The sequence below is a fragment of the Zeugodacus cucurbitae genome, chromosome 5, assembly GCF_028554725.1.
Source record: "Zeugodacus cucurbitae isolate PBARC_wt_2022May chromosome 5, idZeuCucr1.2, whole genome shotgun sequence".
Lineage (NCBI taxonomy): Eukaryota > Metazoa > Arthropoda > Insecta > Diptera > Tephritidae > Zeugodacus > Zeugodacus cucurbitae.
This window is the reverse complement of record NC_071670.1, coordinates 69,415,946-69,437,124: the sequence shown is the minus strand read 5'-3', so window position 1 is coordinate 69,437,124 and position 21,179 is coordinate 69,415,946. Positions and strand designations below refer to the sequence as shown.

At 37.6% G+C, this 21,179-nt stretch overlaps 2 protein-coding genes across 13 annotated transcripts in view; one reads left to right on the top strand and one right to left on the bottom strand.

Moving 5' to 3' along the window:
• The window catches only part of Mmel1_3 (neprilysin-1), a 30,699-nt gene extending 13,362 nt beyond the window's left edge, over nt 1-17,337 (top strand). For 6 of the 12 annotated variants that reach the window (XM_011189571.3, XM_011189567.3, XM_011189565.3 and 3 more), the window contains exons 2-10: nt 115-1,018; nt 11,005-11,058; nt 14,037-14,164; nt 14,311-14,428; nt 14,517-15,520; nt 15,659-15,821; nt 15,881-16,000; nt 16,078-16,274; nt 16,332-17,337. In XM_011189571.3, the coding sequence (XP_011187873.1) occupies nt 391-1,018; nt 11,005-11,058; nt 14,037-14,164; nt 14,311-14,428; nt 14,517-15,520; nt 15,659-15,821; nt 15,881-16,000; nt 16,078-16,274; nt 16,332-16,604 (2,685 nt within the window). In that variant the 5' untranslated portion in view covers nt 115-390 and the 3' untranslated portion in view covers nt 16,605-17,337. Of the gene's footprint in view, nt 1-23; nt 1,019-11,004; nt 11,059-14,036; nt 14,165-14,310; nt 14,429-14,516; nt 15,521-15,658; nt 15,822-15,880; nt 16,001-16,077; nt 16,275-16,331 lie in introns of all 12 variants that reach the window. The other 6 variants (XM_054230781.1, XM_054230779.1, XM_011189568.3 and 3 more) reach the window with 2 other exon arrangements.
• A 1,682-nt stretch (nt 17,338-19,019) lies between these two features.
• Nucleotides 19,020-20,979, bottom strand: LOC105215572 (sialin). Its single transcript, XM_011189564.3, has 2 exons — nt 20,605-20,979; nt 19,020-20,497 (listed from the first exon to the last, which is right to left on the bottom strand). Exons 1-2 carry the CDS (start codon nt 20,828-20,830, stop codon nt 19,023-19,025), a joined length of 1,701 nt encoding a protein of 566 aa, XP_011187866.1. The 5' UTR covers nt 20,831-20,979; the 3' UTR covers nt 19,020-19,022.
• Nucleotides 20,980-21,179: the final 200 nt, after the last annotated feature.

Here is a 21,179-nt window from a genome sequence, read left to right as displayed (position 1 = left end):
ATTTAAATACACCGAAAAAATAGTAAACAAAAGTCCAGATATACAAATATACAGATTAAAGCGAATATAATGTGTTTACGTGCTGTCACCTAGAATAAATATATTTATTTGTAGAAACGAGTAAACTAAACAACCGACAAAACGTAATAAATCACCCGTTCGATTAATCACAAATAACAGGCAACTGCGGCCCCTCGACACACCGATACCACTGATTTAGATATATAATTAGCGACCAATGAGCGCAGCTGTCGCAGTTCCAAATAATTAGAACCCCAAAATAAGCCTCGCAACGTAGTGAAATATAGGAATTGTGTGCAAAAGTCACAGTAGAGTCAACTACAGCCAGCCGGCTGTTGCGCATCACACCAACAAATCAGAGGCAGCGCTATGCCAGACACAAACAAATTATTGAATAACGGTTATCTGCGCACACCGCACATCTTCGGCCTGAGCACCGGCAGCAGCATGGACGACAGCAGTGCCACAGCGGCCAACTCACCACTGCTGGAGGACAGCAGCGGCGTCGCCACAACCGCACTGTCGGACGACAAACTCTTGAGCCTGCAGCAGAACAGCCGAAACCTGAACAACAGCGCCGCCAACAATGGACCGCACGTCAAATTGCCCATGGTCGTCTATCTGGGCAGCGACAGCGGCGGCGGCGGCGGACGCGACGTGGGCGGTGCGAATATGGGTGCTGGCCTAGGCGCCGGCATCGGCAGTGGTGCGGCACGCACAGCTCTGCAGCGAAACGTACCGTCGCCCTATCAGAGCACCACAGCACCGATGCATCTCAGCCACCGCAACCATCCGCACCAGCACAGCGATTGGTTGACCAAGGAGCCGACGCAACGGCGGCGTTTGCTCATTTTGGCGGCGGCCTTCACGGTGCTCGGCGCTGCGATCGGCGCGTTGGCGATCTATTTTGCGGGCAGTAATCGTAGTTGTCACTCGCTGCCCATGGCAGGCACGGCGGTGAGCGTCAGCAGCAGTAGTAAGGATGCGGAGCACAAAGGTGAGTGGCATGAGATAATATCATTTTTTTTTTGGTTTATGCTTACAATAACAAGTACTTTTACAACAAACACACATGCCAAATGTATCCACACTTGACGTGCTTATAAATGTTACGTATACGACATGTATGCTCTGTACTCTTTCACTTCAGTGCATTCAACTGTAGAGATTTTTAGTTAAAAAAGAATTCCATGACTATTGTTTGCATTCGAATTTAATAATTTAGAAGTTATAACATTACACATAGGTCTATAACCTCTAAAAATATGGCACTTTATGAGGCTAAAATATTTTTGGGAAAAATCGATTATGCTTCTGCTATGGTTGCTGTGTAGTTTATGCCGATTTTAATGAAATGAAGAAATAACTTAAATTTAAGGAAAAATATATATTATAAATATAGTGTAGTCTAGTTAGTTGTAGTAAAATTTGCTGTAGTTCCAATAAGAAATCTCCCGTATTGACCGAAATTCTTATTATAATAACTGCTATCGGCTTAGTAGCTGGCTTCTTCACAAATACCAAAATACTGAAAAAGTTATATGAGTGATTAAGCTTTTCATATTTTAAAGTTCAATAACCCATAATCCATTCAATTCAATACTTAATAAAAAATAGCAGACAACTGAGTACACACGCTCACTCTATAACTATAGTATATATTTGAATATGTATACATATAAATATAGATTTAAGCACTGAGTTATCAACAATAAAGGTGCAGAAAAAAGTTCTTCATATTTATGGACTATCTCGTTGGTCGGCATTTCAGCGTTGGTCATCCATCAATGCGAGTAATCAGTGAGTTTGGACATACATATAGATGAATCGCAAATCTATGCACGATATATCTGTAAAAAAATGTCACCAACAAATGCCAGAATATCACGTCGGTCTTCGATCATAAACCATATACATTCACCATAATAAAAACATAATAAAACAAAGATAAATATGCTTCTATATATATACATATGTATGTATATATTTATGCGTGTTTACCTGCGTGCATGTGTCCGTAGGTTCATAAAATAAATGCGTAGAATGTATGTGATAGATATCAAACCGATAATGTTCGAATATATCACAGCCATTTTATGACAGACAGCATTTTATTGGGTTTATGTATCGCTTGGAGATAACTTTGGTGTGCATTAAAGGGTATCAACATGTTTTTTTTATTTTTCATGAACTATATATACATGGGGTAACGAGTATATCAAGTTTTATAGATTTATGTAAAGACCTAAGATGAAACTGGCAATCTCACTACGATGTGACCGAAATACTTTTTCGACAGATTTTCATGCATTAAAACATTATTTCAATCAAGACATTCGGCATAAATTTAATGTTTCGATTTTAAGAACATTCTATTTCTGAATACTAACTAAGGTAGGTGGCAGCACTAATTTACCGCTGTTTAAATATTTTTATTTACTTGTAACTCAGTTCGTAAACTCTTTCAGCATATAGCTTTCTCAAATATTTTTTTTTTGTTTGCTTCATTTTCATATTTTAAGAATATGGTAACTCTAATTAACATATTTCCCAAGCAAGATTTTTATTTACTATTAAAAAATATATATTTTAAAACAGCTGGCAACTCTTTCAAACATATTCAATGTTCTCAAGAACAGAATCTCTAAAGAAGAATCTCCTGATAACGACAAACACATTTTCTTAGAGTTTAGGGGCCTATAAGAAATATGTTCAAGAAGTGTGCTAAAAAATAACAGGATAGACAGAATTTTCGTTTTTTGAAAAAAAAAAAAAAAAAAATTATTAATTCGTCGTTAATGTTGTCGCCTTCAAAATTCTCATTCGTCGAAACACTTCTCAAACTCGACTTTTGGGATAGCCTTTGGCTCTTTCAGCGATTTCTCGTATGCTGGTTGAACGACTGCACTTTAAGGTTCTGTTCATTTTTGGAAATAGTAAAAAGGCACAAGGAGCCATGTCTGGCAAATATGCAGGCTGAGGCAATGTTACAGTATTGTCTTTGGCCAAGAATTCCCGAAGAAGCAGCGAAGTGTGAGCTGCTTACAAATAAAAATTGGGAAGATCACAAAAACACGGCTAACCTTGAAGTGTGGTACTACAGGGACATATACATCGATCAACATAAAAGCAAAAAATGACAATTGCAATCTCCTAAGTCGTGCAAATTTTAATTTTATAATTCTCGTTATTTTTTGAACACACCTCGTACATATTTATAGAAATATGAATATGCCTCGAAAGCTCTTCCTCTGCCAAATGTTTGCAAATGGTCTATATAAACCAGTAAACTAAGGTCATCGTTAACCGATATTATCATTATTTTGTGCATCTTCACACTTGAAAACATTTAAATTGCGCTTCACTAATACACACATTTACATATATTCTGTACATATTATATATATGTATATATAAACACTAATAAACATAGATGACAGTCGTAGAAGTAACTGGGTCAGTGCTCAATAAAATCGAAAAACGTTTCAATTTGTTGTAATTGCATTCCATCCCTTTCCTCTCCTTTCCATTTCATTCTATTCTATTCTATTCCATTCCATTCAACTCAATTCCATTATATGCTACAAAATCTGTTTATCACCAAACCTCAACTATAACAACCAGCACACACACACACATACATACATTCACTCATACACGCGACTGTATGCATATGCAAAGTGCAAGTAGCTAACTAAGCGAGCAAGCGACCATCAACCAGCCCAGCGAACGTCTAAACATATAGACAACTGTGGTAACCAGTGGAGCGTACACTTAATATCCGCACCTTCTTCCATTGTTATTGCCGCTTCTGCTTCTGCTTTTGCTGGCGCTGGCGCTTGTGTTGCTCGCAAGGGCGTATGGATGACGGCACATGCAACAGGCGTTGAACGCGCCCAACAGGTAGGCAAACAGAAACAGCCAAGTTGTGAGCTCGCTCGTTGCGAACAGTTCGCAATGCGAAATACTGATATTTAATAATTACGCTCAGACACACATACATATACATATGTACAGAGTTGTATATATGTGTGTGTGTGTACTTTGGTAAATTGCTTCTAGCTCCCTTGATATCGGGTTATTATTAGTAGGGTTTAACGGAACTCTCAAGAACAGTAAATAAGGATTATAATAAAATAGACCCAGCTCGAAGTCCCGAAGACTTACAATCAAGCTTCGTGGTTTAAGTGCTCACAGAAACCCCTTTTTCAATTCCTCCACTTCCTTTCTTGGCTTAAACTATTGTCCGCGCACAAAATTTGCAAATGACAACCAATAAGAGAGTAGTGTCTGTCACTCTCTCAAAAACGGAAATTGGTAAAGTTTCGCGCGAACAGGATTTGTTTTCTTTGAATCTTTGTGTGGATCACATGCAAAGTATATTACAGCTTTCTCTTAAGCTAGTTTAAAAAGCTATAAAATCTCTTTGATCAAAGCAGCGCTGGGTATAAGAGAGACCAAACATAACTAGTTAACATTGCCGGAAAATCGTCTGAAATTCCATTTCCTTTGTATCTTCGTTAATGTCTTTTGCAATGAGCTCTTGAAGTACAGAAGTTGCTGACAGCAATTGCAAATGTACATATGTATTTCTGCATGCTGAGCAAATGTTGATTAGTTATTGTGGTTTTAAGCAGCAAACATTCAAAAAATAAAATATGTTTATTTTTAAAACTCAATTATAACTTACAACTTGTAGAAATCTGTTTATAAGAAAATGGTATGTTAAAATTGGCGCTGATTATTTTTCGATTAACTGGACAAATTTAGGTTATGTTATACAATGATCAATTCAGTTGTTGTTGTACCGTCTGAAAATATTCCCGCATTAATATCGAACAATGCTGTCATAATTGAGAGAAAGGGAATCTTTAAAAGTGGGTATGCCAGAGAGGGCAAGACGAAGTATATATACTGGTTACCAGCAGGAAGTATCAGAGGACTATGTTTTCAAATCAGTTATGGACTTTGTGTATCTTGGCACCGCCATCAACAGCATTAATAGACCAGCCTGGAAATCCAACTCTTTTTTACGGGCTCTATAGGCAATAAGAATGTAGACTTCTCTCTCGACAGACAAAACTAACACTTTATAAGTTGCTCATAGTAGCCGTTCTTCTGTATGGCGCAGAAGCATGGACGATGTCAAAACCTAATGGGCTGGCGCTTGGTGTCTTCGAGAGAAAAGTTCTTTATAAGATGTATGGGCCTTTACGTATTAACGACGACTATCATATCCGGACAAACAACGGGCTCATCCAACCTCTGATGATGACGTCCTAGAGAAGGTATTCGACAAGAGAGTCGGTAGTAAAAAGCGTTGAAGTTGACCGTATATCCGGTGTGCGAGGCTGAAACAGAGCAGACTGGAAGGCATTGTTAGATATTTCAGGCCAAAACCCAATATGGTCGATAGAACGTTTGCTAGAACTTGGGAGAAGCTGAATTCACAACTCTTGACCTTAAGAATTTTTTTCAAGCAGTCTTTCTTCTCCCAAGCCGATATAGTCTGTTGAACTTAGCCCTTATTCTAGTATAGTTTTCTAGTTTATGTGTTTAAACTGAGAAGAATACTAAAGAATAACTGAAAAAGAAATTTATTTATCTTAACATAGACAGTGAGGACCAAATGTAGCTCTGCAGTGAAAGTAGAACTCAAATCGTTCCAAGTGAACAGTAATAAAATGAAACTCTTCATTAAAATCGTTTTATTGATAAATTCTATTTAGCACAATTTTTCCACATGTTCCGATTCAAAAATAGATATTTTAAACCGTTTTCAATGGAAGTATTTTACAAAGTCAGTACAACAAAAAAAAATCGCAATAATTTGCAATTGACCATTTTCACTATTGCGCAGCAATTTTTCCAATTCCATATGCTTCCACATAATTAAATATACACCCAGCTAACGCTCGAACAATTTAAACGAAGTTAATTTGCTTTTAATGTGCGGAACACACGTCGCACGAACACACTTCAACTGTTGTCACTGTAGAGAGTCATCGATACTCGAAAGCCAATCACGCACGCACACACACACACAGGAGCATTTAAATAGGTTTACTACATATGTGTGGATGTGTGTGTTTCGTCATACTCAATATGCCACTTTCATATCCGTTGAGCCTTTGAGTTGAAGTGTGCCGATCAATTTGTAATATATGTATATACATATTTACATATATACCAATCAACACACATACTCACGCGTGCATATAGAACCGTTAGTTGCCCATTAGTGCAGCAAATAAATTGATAAATTGTTGGTGCGGTGGTAAGTGTGGTTCATTTATCGATTTTCAATGAGCAACATCGTTTACATCGATACCCTCGAGAGGAGTAAACAGCCACAATTGATGGCACAACAGGTCGTAGCGCACAACAATTCAATTAACTCACCTTCGACAAGTTATAGCCTCACCTCAGTTTGGTTGTATTCTCAACCGTTATATATATATGACATAGCATAAGTGAGTTTTTATACTCTCACAACAAATGTTGCTAAAGAGAGTATTATAGTTTTGTTCACATAACGGTTGTTTGTAACACCCAAAACTAAACGAGTTAGATATAGGGTTATATATACCAAAGTGATCAGGGTGAAGAGTGGAGTTCAAATCCGAATGTCTGTCTGTCCGTCCGTCCGTCCGTCTGTGCAAGCTGTAACTTGAGTAAATATTAAGATATCTTGATGAAACTTGGCACACTTATTTCTTGGCACCATAGGAAGGTTGCTTTCGAAAATGAGCAAAATCGGACCACTGCCACGCCCACAAAATGGCGAAAACCGAAAACACATAAAGTGCCATAACTAAGTCATAAATAAAGCTATGAAAATAAAATTTGGTATGAAGGATCGCACTATGAAGGGGCATATTTGGATGTAATTTTTTTGGGGAAGTGGGCGTGGCCCCGCCCCTACTAAGTTTTTTGTACATATCTCGCAAACCAATAGAGCCATATAAACCAAACTTTCTGCAGTCGTTTTTTTTTAGCCACTTCCTAATACAGTCCAAAACTGAAAGAAATCGGATCATAACCACGCCCACCTCCCATACAAAAGTTAGGTTGAAAATTACTAAAAGTGGGTTAACTCACTAACGAAATACGTCAGAAACACTAAATTTCACATCAGAAATGGCAGATGAAAGCTGCACTCAGATTTTTTCAAAAACCATGTCTCCGGAACTACTCGACCGATTTTAATTAAACTTGGTTTGTAATAGTTTCCTTACCTCCCAATAATATGTTGTGAAAATTGGCCAAATCGCTTCACAACCACGCCTACTTGCTATATACCAGAACTTAGAAGATGATCTGAATCGTTTACTTTACAACATATAAAGTAAGCACTAGTGAAGATATCGGTGCAAAACTTTGCACAAATACTGTATTTATAGTGTGGCAGCCCATTTCTAAAAATCGCCGAAATCGGACCATAGGTTTTCAAGGCCCCATATATCACACATCAGGACCTCGGTGCTTCTAATCTAATATTATGGTTTCCTACTTCCAATCGACTTTATACAATATATATGACGAATATGTGGGTCAAATTGTGTATTATATAATATTAATTAAGTTAAATTAATAAATTGCGAGAGTATAAAATGTTCGGTTACACCCGAACTTAGCCCTTCCTTACTTGTTCAAATTTAAAATCGCTACAGTTACAGTGACGGACACTGCTTCATATTACAGGCTGCTGTGATTGACCGCCACTTTGCGAGGGTGGTTTTTTAAGTAAGTGACCCTTTGAAATAACCTTTTTTTTTTAAGAAATTGTATTCAGTTACAAATTCTGCTTCAACTCTCTAAATACCTTCAACTATTGGTCTTCTAAGAGACCTGCACTCATACGAGGTGTGTTCAAAAAATTACGGGAATTTTAGTTTTTTTTTATATTTATTCATTCGTCAACATTAATATCGTCGCCTTCAAAATAGTCCTCATGAGATTCAGCGCTTTTTGCAAGCGTCGAAACACTTCTCAAACTCGATTTTTGGAATAGCCTTTGGTGCTTTCAGCGATTTCTCGTATGATTGTTAAACGATGGTCCTTTAAAGCTCCCTTTATTTTTGGCACTAGGAAATAGTCCTACGGATTCAAGTCTGGCGAATATGAAAAAAATAACAATTAAATTTTACCCACCACATATTATCAGATCTTTCAGAAGTTTTGCACTATTTTCGATGACTAGTGGTAGAAAGCTTACAACAGAAAACTGAAGAAATACTTGATTTTTTAATATATTGACAATTTCTACGATTAAAATATTTTGATTGTTGAGATTTTACTTTCCTTCTTTCCAAACTCCACCATAGCCTTGAACATAAATTAAATGACACATCCAAAACAATTACAACAGCGCTGTTCAAAACATCACTGACTTATCAAACCACACTCACGCATAAATATATAAAAACCATTTTGACATGCCTGTCCGACTCCGTGGCGTCATGCGGCTGTGCTACTTGCCTGCCGTCCCTTCAGCACGTTATGAGCTCGGAGCTGATGTGCTCATCGCCAACAACTGGTTGTCGTTGTTGTTGTTCATGTAGAGAGTATTAAAATCTCGTTTATATCCATTGGTGTCACTTGCCACATCACCCGATCACATAATGGTCCACGTGCACGAGTGCGGGAATATACATTGTAAGTGCATTCGCATGTCATTCTCTCTGCCAGGAGCATGTAAACAGCGCATAAAATGCCATCGTAATATTTAAATCCTTTAGGATATATTGCCCAGATTGTGTCCATTTACTTTACTGGTAATCACAGCAGGGGTTACTCCGTTGGGAGTGAGTGTTTGGTCAGCAAATAATTTGTATAAATCAACATGAAAGCTCGCAAAATGGCCTTGCATGGAGAGTGCACCAGTTTGGTAAATAAGTTTTACGAATAAAATTTTAGGCAAATAGAAAAGAAATGAAAGAAAAGAAAATTATAAAAAACGCAGTTATGAAACTATATGAGAAACATTTATTTTTTCGGTTTCCAGAATCTTGAGAAAGTTTTAAAGAGTTTCGTAAAGAGTAAAAGACGCTACTCTCTTTTCCAAAATTTTTGCAGAAAGTAGTAAGAGAAGTAAGAGGATCTAAAAGTATGCATATAAGGGTATCATTGTACCATTAAGCATTCGATATCTTTGTTTTGTTAAGTTATAATCCGGTAGATGACGCTGCAGTTCTGATATTGGTATTTTCGGAACATAAATTCCATAGTATTACTTTTCTGCGTCCTAAGTCAAGCTTTCGTTTCGATTTTTTTATGTTCTAGGTGTGTTCAAAAAATAACAGGAATTTTAAAATGTTCAATTGTCCAAAAGTTAAAATTGGTTTATCTTTTATTTTTTATTATGCTGATATAAAATGCATGCTCCTGAAGTACGATTCGAAAATTTCAACTGTTTTCATTGCTTACTTCGTCTGTAGCAGCCGTTAGGGTTAAACTTGTTTTTATGAGCTTGAAACAATGCTGTAACGATGCCTCGGCCTATATTCGTCAGACATGACTCCGTGTAAATTTTCCCTATTTCCAAAAATAGAGAGAACCCTGAAGTGCCGTAATTTTACAAGTATTCGAAAATCGCTGAAAGAGCCAAGGGCTATCACAAAAATCGAGTTTGAAAAGTGTTTCGAGGATTGGAAGACAACATTAATGTAGAAAATATATTTTTTCAAAAAATGGAAATTCCCGTTAAGATTCGAACACACCTCGTATTGCCCAAAATGTCCATATTATTTAATTTGCTGCGTCCTAAGTCAAGTTTTCATTTAGTATTAGAAAAAAAAGATTTTATATGTTTTATTGTCCAACAAGAATGGTGTTCTGAGCACAGCTGATACCAAATATCGCCATTTGTAGTTTTTATTTTCAAAATAACTGTTCAAAAGACAATAATATGGAAATTGTGTGGGAAATACAACGATATTATAAACACTGTGACGCAAAGAATAATCTAATGAGAATGAATGAAAGGAAAGAATGACTGCTATCTCCACGCCTCTCCATTATCTATATATATACTCTATAAAAACCACTTCCTCAAGCAAAGTTCAGTAAGATAAACAATATATGTACTCATAAAATTATAATTAATTTTAGTCACTATTTTTTATAATCTCGCAACAAAGTTGCTAAGAGAGTATTATAGTTTTCTTCACATAACGGTTGTTTGTAACACCCAAAACTAAAAGAGTTAAATATAGGGTTATATATACCGAAGTGATCAGGGTGAAGAGTGGAGTTCAAATCCGGATGTTTGTCTGTCCATCTGTCTGTGCAAGCTTTAACTTGAGTAAAAATTAAGATATCTTGATGAAACTTGGCACACTTATTTCTTGGCACCATAGGAAGGTTGCTTTCGAAAATGAGCAAAATCTGACCACTGCCAGAAACCTTAAATTTCATTGTAAAGATGGTACAGAAGGGTTGCACCCAAATTTGTATACAAAATTTAAAGTGGGTGTGGCTCCGCCCACATGTGGGTCAAAACCCATATCTCCAAAACTACTCGACCAATATCAATGAAACTTGGTTTGTAATAGTTTCCTTGCATCCCAATGATATGTTGTGAAAATAGGCCAAATCGGTTCATAACCACGCCTACTTTCTATATATATGAAGATATCGGAACAGAACTTTGCATAAATACTGCATTTATAGTGTGGCAGCCCCTTTCTAAAAATCGCCGAAATCGGACCATAGATTTTCAAGGTCCCATATATCGAACATGAGGACCTCGATGTTTCTAACCTAATATTAGGGTTTCCAACTTTCAATGGACTTTATACCATATATATGACGAATATGTGGGTAAAATTGTGTATTATATAATATTAATGAAGTTAAATTAATAAATTGCGAGAGTATAAAATGTTCGGTCACAACCGAACCTAGCCCCTCCTTACTTGTTTATTTTATTCGATTTGAATTATTAAATTAACAATTAACATATTTTCTTCTATTTTACAGATGTAAAGTTTCCTCAACGAAATATTTGTTTAACGGAGGATTGCGTACGAACAGGTAACGTATTAAATTCGTTTTACACGAAAGTCAGAAAAATAATTATTTTTAAAATGAACCATGTTTGGACTGTTACTAGGACATTTGTATACAAGAAATAATAATTTCAAAAACAGGGGTAAAGACACGCGAAATAAAGAAATGTGCAACATTGTACAAATTATGACAGGCACGTGACATTATCCTAAACTGTTGTCAAGAGAATGTTGCGAATTTTGAAAAATATAAACATGAAAAATAGCAGAAAAAGGCATTTGCTATTAACAATAATAAAATGGCAACTTGGCGACACATGTGTAATTCACAAAAAAAACAACAACAAAAGCATTAAATAAGCAGGAATTTAAACAAGAAACAACAACAAAATAGCAACAAAGTGACGACAAATATTGTTAACGATGACAACGACGACAAGCTTTGTTGTCAACAATGTTCATCATCGCCACATTGTTCACGGTCCTATCTGGCCGTACATGTGCATCAAGCAAGAATGAATGGAAAACAGAGAATTGAAGTAAGAACTCACTCACTCACTCACTCACTCACCAACAGTCAGCCAGTCAGCGAGAGCTGACAACTGGTAAATGCTCGTCCAATTCAAAATGCATTTCATATGTTCCAACATGACATTGCCAGCCATTTTGATTGGTGGCACAAACATGTAATTTCCGCCGCGGCGCAACTCTCCAGTGGCCTATTTGACAATTGCACACATGCAAACACACACACACACATATAGTATATGCAGTTATGAATGAGTGTGTATGTGTGTGTGTGCATGGTTTTGAGTGGCTGTTGTTGTCACTGTCACTGATTCGGTCTATTGTTGTCAATGTTGCTCGTTATTGTTGTTGTTGTTGTTGCTGTCGCTGTCATTGCTGTTGTCAAAAGGTTGTTGCCATGCCATGTTGTTTTTATTACTGTTGCGACTACGACTGTTACTGTCATGTTAAAATGTGCCATTTGCTCATAAAAACGCCTGCAAATCGCCTGTGTGAGAGTGAGTGTGTGTGTTGAGGCTTTCAGATTTCTGCTTTGCTACCCTTGTATGCTCACAGATTGCCTAAATTGAAAGTCCTACACATGCATGTATGTATGTATAATTAATGTACAAAAAAATTGTTGCTTGTCAACTTTAGCATATGAAAATATGCGCAACAACTACAACAAACGGCTACGAAAAGTCACACTTTTAATAAAGTTACTCAGAACTTAACTTAAAACTTTAGAAACAAAACTGAACTGTGTGGTACCTGTCGCAAGCGTTTTGCTTTACGATGCGCAAGATAACGGGACACCATATATACAAATACAAACGTCGCAGCAGTCACATAATGCCGGTTTCTCATGCTGACAAGTGGGCAATTACACACACACACATATGAATCTAATAAAAATACTTCGCCTTTTTGATAAACAAATGCAGACAAACACACACTCATATCTGCTTGTGTTGTAGTTCGTAAATTGCTGCAATCCACACACGTACTCGTACTTTATTGTTCCGCTGCTCCACTGGGCGTATGAGTAACATAAAGCAGCACTCTGCTGCTAGCGTTGTTGCTTGTGTGTAAATATATCCTTATACATATATACCGTTATGTACTTGTACATATACGAAGCGCTGCTGCACATGCGAACAACAACAACGAACACAACCCATTTACCCTGACCTCTTTCGAATTAAAGACACACCGACACTTGCGTATTTCCTTGTTTTATTGTTTTAAATTTCAAAAGCTGGTGAGAGAAGGAAGTGTTGGCAGAGGCTATTCACAAACAAATTTACAGTTATATGTAGATATATATAGTATATACTCAATGAAATACTTGTTAGTTTGGGTATAAACTTACATGAATACCCTGTAGGGAAACGAATCTGTCTCTATAGTCTAGGGAGCAGTGGAAATTCGGCAATATTATGCTAACAATGTACAGTAAATAACGAATTTATTTGTAATAATTAGGCATAATAGTTAAAAAAAATTATAAGCATGCAAAATATTGACCTTGGCCCTTGTCGTTGTTTGTACGATGACTTCATAATTATGAAGCAAATGATCGGATGTCTCAGATTGACTGATGACACCAAAAGCTAATTTACTAAGGCTTCATTGATTAGCGAATTTTCAACTCTTCTTGAAAAGGTTTCCAAGAACTATGACATAAGTATAAGGTTATGTCGATTGACACCGTTTAATTTGACAGTTTGTCTCATGGAAAAACTGTCAAACCTATCTGAAGCTGGCACTTTTTCCCTACTGGGTATGCAGATATAGATATATACGCCGCCTACATCTAAGATATGCGTAGATATTGCCGCACTTATTACATTAAAAGAACAAATAAATATAAAAGAAACGCTTTTAAGGAATTTACTTTGCAATTAATATTGTATGATTGCATTAAGACTTTGCAATTTTATTATTATTATTAGTTTCGTATTCAATTAAATTTATTAAAATTAGAATGGAGAATGAAACGAAACTACCATATATTAAATGCTTGAAGTAGTGCTAAATTAATGAAAAGAGTTTAGAATAAGGTCAAAGTGGTAAACCTGCGATGATATTGTGAACTTAAAACTGCTCAGGAGAGCCGACGAAATGTCTATATGCATATTGTAACGGTTCAACGACTTAGCTTTCAGAAAAAAATCTAGGTCTAAATCATTGTTGGGGAAAGAAATCTACATAGGCCTTATGCAAGAATGTCACCTTATTTTTGGAGATTATTTGGGTTCCATATCCTCCACGAATGCGAAAAAAATACATTTTTTCGATGAAAGTTTGTCGAATGTGATCAAATTCATGCAGGACCACTCATGAAACTAACGGACAAAAGCAAGCTCACTATGCAACAACTCACTCAACCACTGCGACCAGACTTGTTTTAACCATGGTCCAAACTGCTATTAGTAATATTTTCTAATCTATCCTTTGAGGTACTGATTTACCTAATTTTTTTTTAATTTTTAGCCGCTTCTTTACTTTCGGCCATGGATACGTCTGCGGATCCGTGTACAAACTTTTTCCAATTCGCATGTGGCACGTGGAATAAGATACATATCATTCCCGAAGATCGCAGTTCGATAAGCACATTCGAGGTGAGTAAACGTCTAGGCTTATAACCGAACCTCCCACTCCAAATTCGATAGGGCTCTTAATATTTTTGGAAATAATCAGCTAAGATAGCCCACACAAATCCACACATTAAACATAAATATCTGCGTGTTTTCCAAATATTCGACAGGTTTTGTCCGACGAACAACAAGTGGTGTTGAAGGGTGTACTAGAGGAAACGATTAAGGACGACGATAACAAAGCCACAATCAAAGCCAAACAGTTCTATAAGAGCTGTATGGATTTGCGTAAGTAGCGGAGTTCATTGGAGCTCAGTTTCGCTAATTTCACGCAGAAGTATAAATATACTATTCTCCAATTCTTTCCACCATTTAGCTCAAATTCGCAAAATTGGCGAGGGTCGCTTAAAGGAGGTGCTGCAGTCGCTTGGCGGTTGGCCGGTGATAACACCGAACTGGCAACCACCCAATATGACCATCGAGCAGCTGATGGGACTTATACGGGGTAATTATAGTGAACCGGTGCTGGTCGAGCTTTATGTGGGCGCCGATGATAAGAACTCTTCAGCTAACATCTTACAAATCGATCAACTACAGCTGGCGCTGCCATCACGCGATTACTACCTGAAACCGAGCAGTGAAAATGATTTGAAGGCCTATCATAAATATATGACACAAACCGCCATACTACTGGGAGCCGATCCCGCGACAGCGTCGCAAGAGCTGGACGATGTATTGCAATTCGAAATCAAACTGGTCAATGCTTCGCTGCCCGAAGCGGATCGCCACGACACGAGCGCCATATACACGAAACTCACTTTGCCGGAGTTGCAACGTCAAGTGCCGCAACTGAATTGGACGATCTTTCTAAAAACCGTACTTGGACCAGATATCGAATTGTTGCCAGATGAGGTGCTGGTCAGTTATGCCATGCCATATCTCGTGGAAATGGGTAAAATACTGGAGACAGCCGATCGTCGTGTACTACACAACTATGTCATTTGGCGTTTGGTGATGTCCATAATGGCGCACATGATCGACGAATATCAACGCGAACGTATTGAGTTTCGCAAAATACTATTGGGCGTACAATCGGAGCGCATGCGTTGGTCGCAGTGCGTCGAATGGACGAATAAGAAACTAGGCTTGGCAGTGGGAGCGCTCTTCATACGCGACAACTTCAATCAAGAGAGTAAGGATACGGCGCTTGAAATGATACACACACTGAGGGAGGCTTTTAATGAGTTACTCACGGAGAATCACTGGATGGACGACGAGACGCGTGCGGTGGCCAGAGAGAAGGCAAACGCTATGAACGAACGCATCGGCTATCCGGAAATACTCAATAATGCAACAGAGCTTGAGAAAGAATACGAAAATGTGAGTTTGTGAGTACATACAACACTTTTTATTAAATGCGATAGTGAAACAAATGACTTCAGCAGGGTGTTTATTTAAAAAAAAATAATCTTTCATAGCCTTAAATTTGTTACTGATTTATTTACTTTTTACTCATAGCTCACAATCATTCCCGACAATTTCATGGAGAATGTGTTGAATATACTGAAATGGGATTCAGATAAGAATTTACAGCTCTTGCATCAGCCAGTCGATAAGGAGAAATGGACGACGGAACCAGCCGTGGTAAATGCCTTCTACAACCCGAACAAAAACGATATCGGTATGTATTAATATAAAAATTGAAAAGGTCGTAAACTTATTTGGATGCATTGTTTACAGTATTCCCTGCGGGGATATTCCAACCGCTATTTTATAGCAACAATTATCCGAAATCTGTTAACTATGGTGGCATCGGTGTCGTGATCGGACATGAGATAACGCACGGGTTTGATGATAAAGGTGAGGATTTAGTTACAGAATCAGATTTTTTTGTTGTTGTTCTTTCATTACTAAACCTTTTTCAATTCACTTTACAGGTCGGCAGTTCGATAAGGATGGCAACATGATGCAATGGTGGAACAATGCTACCATCGAAGCTTTCCGCGAACGCACACAATGCATCATCGATCAGTACTCGCGTTACAAGATTGAGGAGGTCGGTATGTATGTGAACGGACGCATGACGCAAGGTGAAAACATAGCGGATAATGGTGGCCTCAAGCAGGCTTTTCGGGTAGGCAACATATTTGCTTTAAAAAACGATTTATTAATTATTCTATACCACTCATAGGCCTATAGGAAGTGGGTTAAGCGTCATGGACCCGAACCGGAATTACCCGGCCTCAATCTCACACACGATCAACTGTTCTTCTTGAATTACGCACAAATCTGGTGCGGCTCAATGCGTCCCGAAGACGCCGTCACGAAGATACGCTCCTCGGTGCACTCACCCGGTTTCATACGCGTACTCGCACCACTCTCGAACTCAAAAGACTTTGCCGAAGCGTACAAGTGCAAGCTCGGCTCGCCGATGAATCCTGTAGAAAAGTGTAGCGTGTGGTAGAAAGTTCGCTATTTAGTATAGTACACACACATACATACATACTAACAACAACAACAACAACAACTAATTAAATATATACACATATGTAATTTATATACATCCAAACATATATAATGCATACAAAAACAAAAAAGCAGCTATTAAATGAGAATGTATACAATAAATTTGATTGTGTAGCACAGTGTAATAATGCCATGGCATAAATATTCGAAGCGATTTGCTTAAAAGAATAGAATTAGTATCTAATGATTTTATTTTTTTATAAATGTTTTAAAGCATTATTTAACCTTCGTATATATATACATACGAGGATCAAATAAAATAAATAGAGAACGATGTTAATTTGAGTGAGTAAAATTAACAAGAATTAGGTAAATATCATACGTAAACACATACACACACACAAACACAATATATGTATAACGCAAATACCCCAAAAAAACACACACACATATATTGCTATAATCATTCTTACATACATATGTACATGCCTACAAGTATACATACATATATACAATATAATAAAATATACCGCACATTTCAATACAGAATTTAAGAAATTATAAAAACGTGCTTAGCGCAGATTAAAATAAAAAAAACAACAACAACATACAACCTATACATGTATATGTGTAAAGATAAAAATGCATTCACTCACACATAAAATATGTACTTAGTATATTGATAACAAACACTGAAGAATAAAAATAAAAATAAAAAAAAAATCAAAGAATATCGTAAATTTCACAAAAGTGTCGACGACTTGTTTTCTTTGTTTCAAACAGTGCAACTCAAGTTTTGCACATTAGCCCTGAGCAACATAAAGGGTGATTTTTTAAGAGCTTGATAACTTTTTTAAAAAAAAAACGCATAAAATTTGCAAAATCTCATCGGTTCTTTATTTGAAACGTTAGATTGGTTCATGACATTTACTTTTTGAAGATAATTTCATTTAAATGTTGACCGCGGCTGCGTCTTAGGTGGTCCATTCGGAAAGTCCAATTTTGGGCAACTTTTTCGAGCATTTCGGCCGGAATAGCCCGAATTTCTTCGGAAATGTTGTCTTCCAAAGCTGGAATAGTTGCTGGCTTATTTCTGTAGACTTTAGACTTGACGTAGCCCCACAAAAAATAGTCTAAAGGCGTTAAATCGCATGATCTTGGTGGCCAACTTACGGGTCCATTTCTTGAGATGAATTGTTCTCCGAAGTTTTCCCTCAAAATGGCCATAGAATCGCGAGCTGTGTGGCATGTAGCGCCATCTTGTTGAAACCACATGTCAACCAAGTTCAGTTCTTCCATTTTTGGCAACAAAAAGTTTGTTAGCATCGAACGATAGCGATCGCCATTCACCGTAACGTTGCGTCCAACAGCATCTTTGAAAAAATACGGTCCAATGATTCCACCAGCGTACAAACCACACCAAACAGTGCATTTTTCGGGATGCATGGGCAGTTCTTGAACGGCTTCTGGTTGCTCTTCACCCCAAATGCGGCAATTTTGCTTATTTACGTAGCCATTCAACCAGAAATGAGCCTCATCGCTGAACAAAATTTGTCGATAAACACATTTCGAACCGAACACTGATTTTGGTAATAAAATTCAATGATTTGCAAGCGTTGCTCGTTAGTAAGTCTATTCATGATGAAATGTCAAAGCATACTGAGCATCTTTCTCTTTGACACCATGTCTGAAATCCCACGTGATCTGTCAAATACTAATGCATGAAAATCCTAACCTCAAAAAAATCACCCGTTATGATTCAGCAGGTCAGGTAGTGCCGTTAGTTAATATTGAAATCGCGCTTGTCTACTACACAGCTACGAAATTGCCTCGAGAAATCAGGTTAACTACTCACCGAAATTCATTGATATCCGACAGTTAAAAAATATTTTAATTTGCCGCAGTCAAAAAATTTATCCAAATTAATAAATGCAATTTAATATTTTTATACAAGAGATTTTTATGCACAGATTCACTTTATTAACAGAATAAATTATATATTTTCGTTTAAAACTTACATAGAATCACTGGAATGCTTTATCGTCGCCATCAATTATAAAGCTACTAATACGCATCCAAATACTTTCGGAAAAAAATTAAAATAATTTTAATAATGAATTTTCAATTCCAATAACACTGCTTTATGAATGATGGGAACGATTAAAATGTAAAATTATACCACAGACTTCATATTGCTTCAATTTAGGAATTAAAATTTGCGCAGTAGCACTGAATTGGGTTTTTGCGCAATTTTTGGTCTTATTACACTGATCTTACATATATCAACAGCACAGCTTGCATAATTCTTTCGTTAAAATGGAAATGTTAAATTATCACACATTTGCCTAGGTACTCAAGAAATAATAGCATCCAAACGTTTATCACGGAATTGTCGGTAATTCGAAAAAATGTCAACTTAAGAGCGCACACTGTTGGCTGCACCCAGACGCGGATTGCGTGACCAACTCTGCTCAGTGGCGCTGGCGAATATTAAATAGATGAAATTTCCACCGATATTTACTGCTGCCGCCAGCCAGAACACAATACGCCAACGTGCCAATGTCTCATGGTGATTTATGATTATGCCGATCACATATGGCGCTAAGAAGCCGCATATGTTGGCCGCCGAGTTGGTTAGGCCATACATAGTGCCCGCATAGCGTGGACTTAGCGCAATATGATTCATTTGATTGCCTGCATACACTGCGCCACCAAAGGAACCAACACCGGCCAACATCACAGTGACCCAAACCCAATTGCAGCCGACATAAGCTGTAGCCAACAGTCCAATCGATGGTATAATGGACGCTATTGAGTTCCATAACTTGTAGGAGTTGAGTAGCGAAATGTAGCGACGTTCCAACATCCAATCGGCCAAGCCGGAGCACAAAATACCCACTATCCAGCTGGTGAAGTAAGGTATGGCATTCAGCATTGCGTTCGACTGTATGTCAAAGTGCAGTATGTTACTCATATATGTAGGTAGTTCGGTCAATTGGGTATAAAATGCCCAACTCTGTCCGCATTGTGTGATTAGGATTGCCCATAGTGGCAGTGATGTGAAAATCGAACTCCACGGTATCTCTTCATTCGTTGTGTGCATTACATCATCTTCGGTTTCGGACAACAATTCGTTGTAATTGCGTGGTTGCATTGTACGAATACTACGCTCGATATAATCACGTTCTTTGTAAGATATACGCGGGTGTACGCTTGGCTTGTCATATACGAGATACATCCAAAATATGAACCAAACTATGCCAAGCAAACCAAATATGTAAAATGCTGATGGCCAACCTCCCAGAAAGTCCAAAGAGCAGAGCCAACCTGCTAGTGGCATTGAGATCACTGTACCTATGTTAGAACCAGCATATACAATGGCCGCGAATTTGTTCCGTTCCAGCGGTGGAATCCAGTGCGCTAACATTGCATGCATCGCTGGATAGGTGACACCTTCACCCATGCCTTCTAACACACGAACAAGCACTAGCATTGGTAGATTCCAATATGCGGCGATAGGCGTTAGTAGTGTAAAAATTGCTGTTATCAACACCCCGTAGCCATAAATTAGTTTTCCGCCCATTAGCTCTGCTAAGCGGCCACCAGGTACTTGCGTCAACACATAACCGTAAAAGAAAGATCCTAGAACAAGTCCCTGAGTTGCTTCATCCCACAAAAAATCTCCCTCCTTCGACGGTGTAGTAGTATTAGTTGGTGTTGGTACGGGACAGGTATCATCGACGCTGGTGGAGTTATCCTGAGGTATGGCTGTTTGATTCACCATAGCCACGATAGCTACGGACAAATTTACACGCATTGCATAAACTACTGCGAAACCAAGGAAACCCATTAAACCAAATATATGTCGTGCTTTAGGAAACTCTCCATCATCTGTAATTAATATATACAAATACAAGTATTTGTTTTAGATTAGTTAATTAGCACTTGTTAAGAAATAGTTTAGCATATATTTAGTATAAGTGTATATGAGTAATAACCTTCAACTCCACTAATGAGAGGCGTATCAGCAGAGCTCCCTTCATTTGTATCGGAAACCTCACTATCTTCATTACTGTTGACTGTTCGGCGATGAATGTCTTGGTCGTTGTGGAAAGTGTTGTCGTCATCATCATAATCTTCCGCTGCATAATTGCGCACAAATTCAGCACCTCCGTCAACATCAACGGCAGTGGCTTCGCCGCGCGAATTCTTTGTGCGAAACATTTTTAGCTTATCACCACTCGACTAATTAATACTTATCTAATACAATTTAGAAATTACTATTAACACATTACACACAATCAGCTCACGAACTTGACTAAAACCTCCAATGAACACGAATAAAATTTTGTTTAGAATAAAAAATCAACAAAAAAGAGAAAGGGAAACTAGTTGAATGCCAATAACAGCTGATTCAACTAAAGAGTTGCCAAAGTTCAATAAAGTATGCCAATCTATACAAATACCCAAATTAGTTTATTTTTTTAATTAAATATTACAATTAGTAAAAACAAAAGTAAGAATCTAAAAAAACAATAATTTACAGGATATTGGGTTTGAGGGCTACTACTAC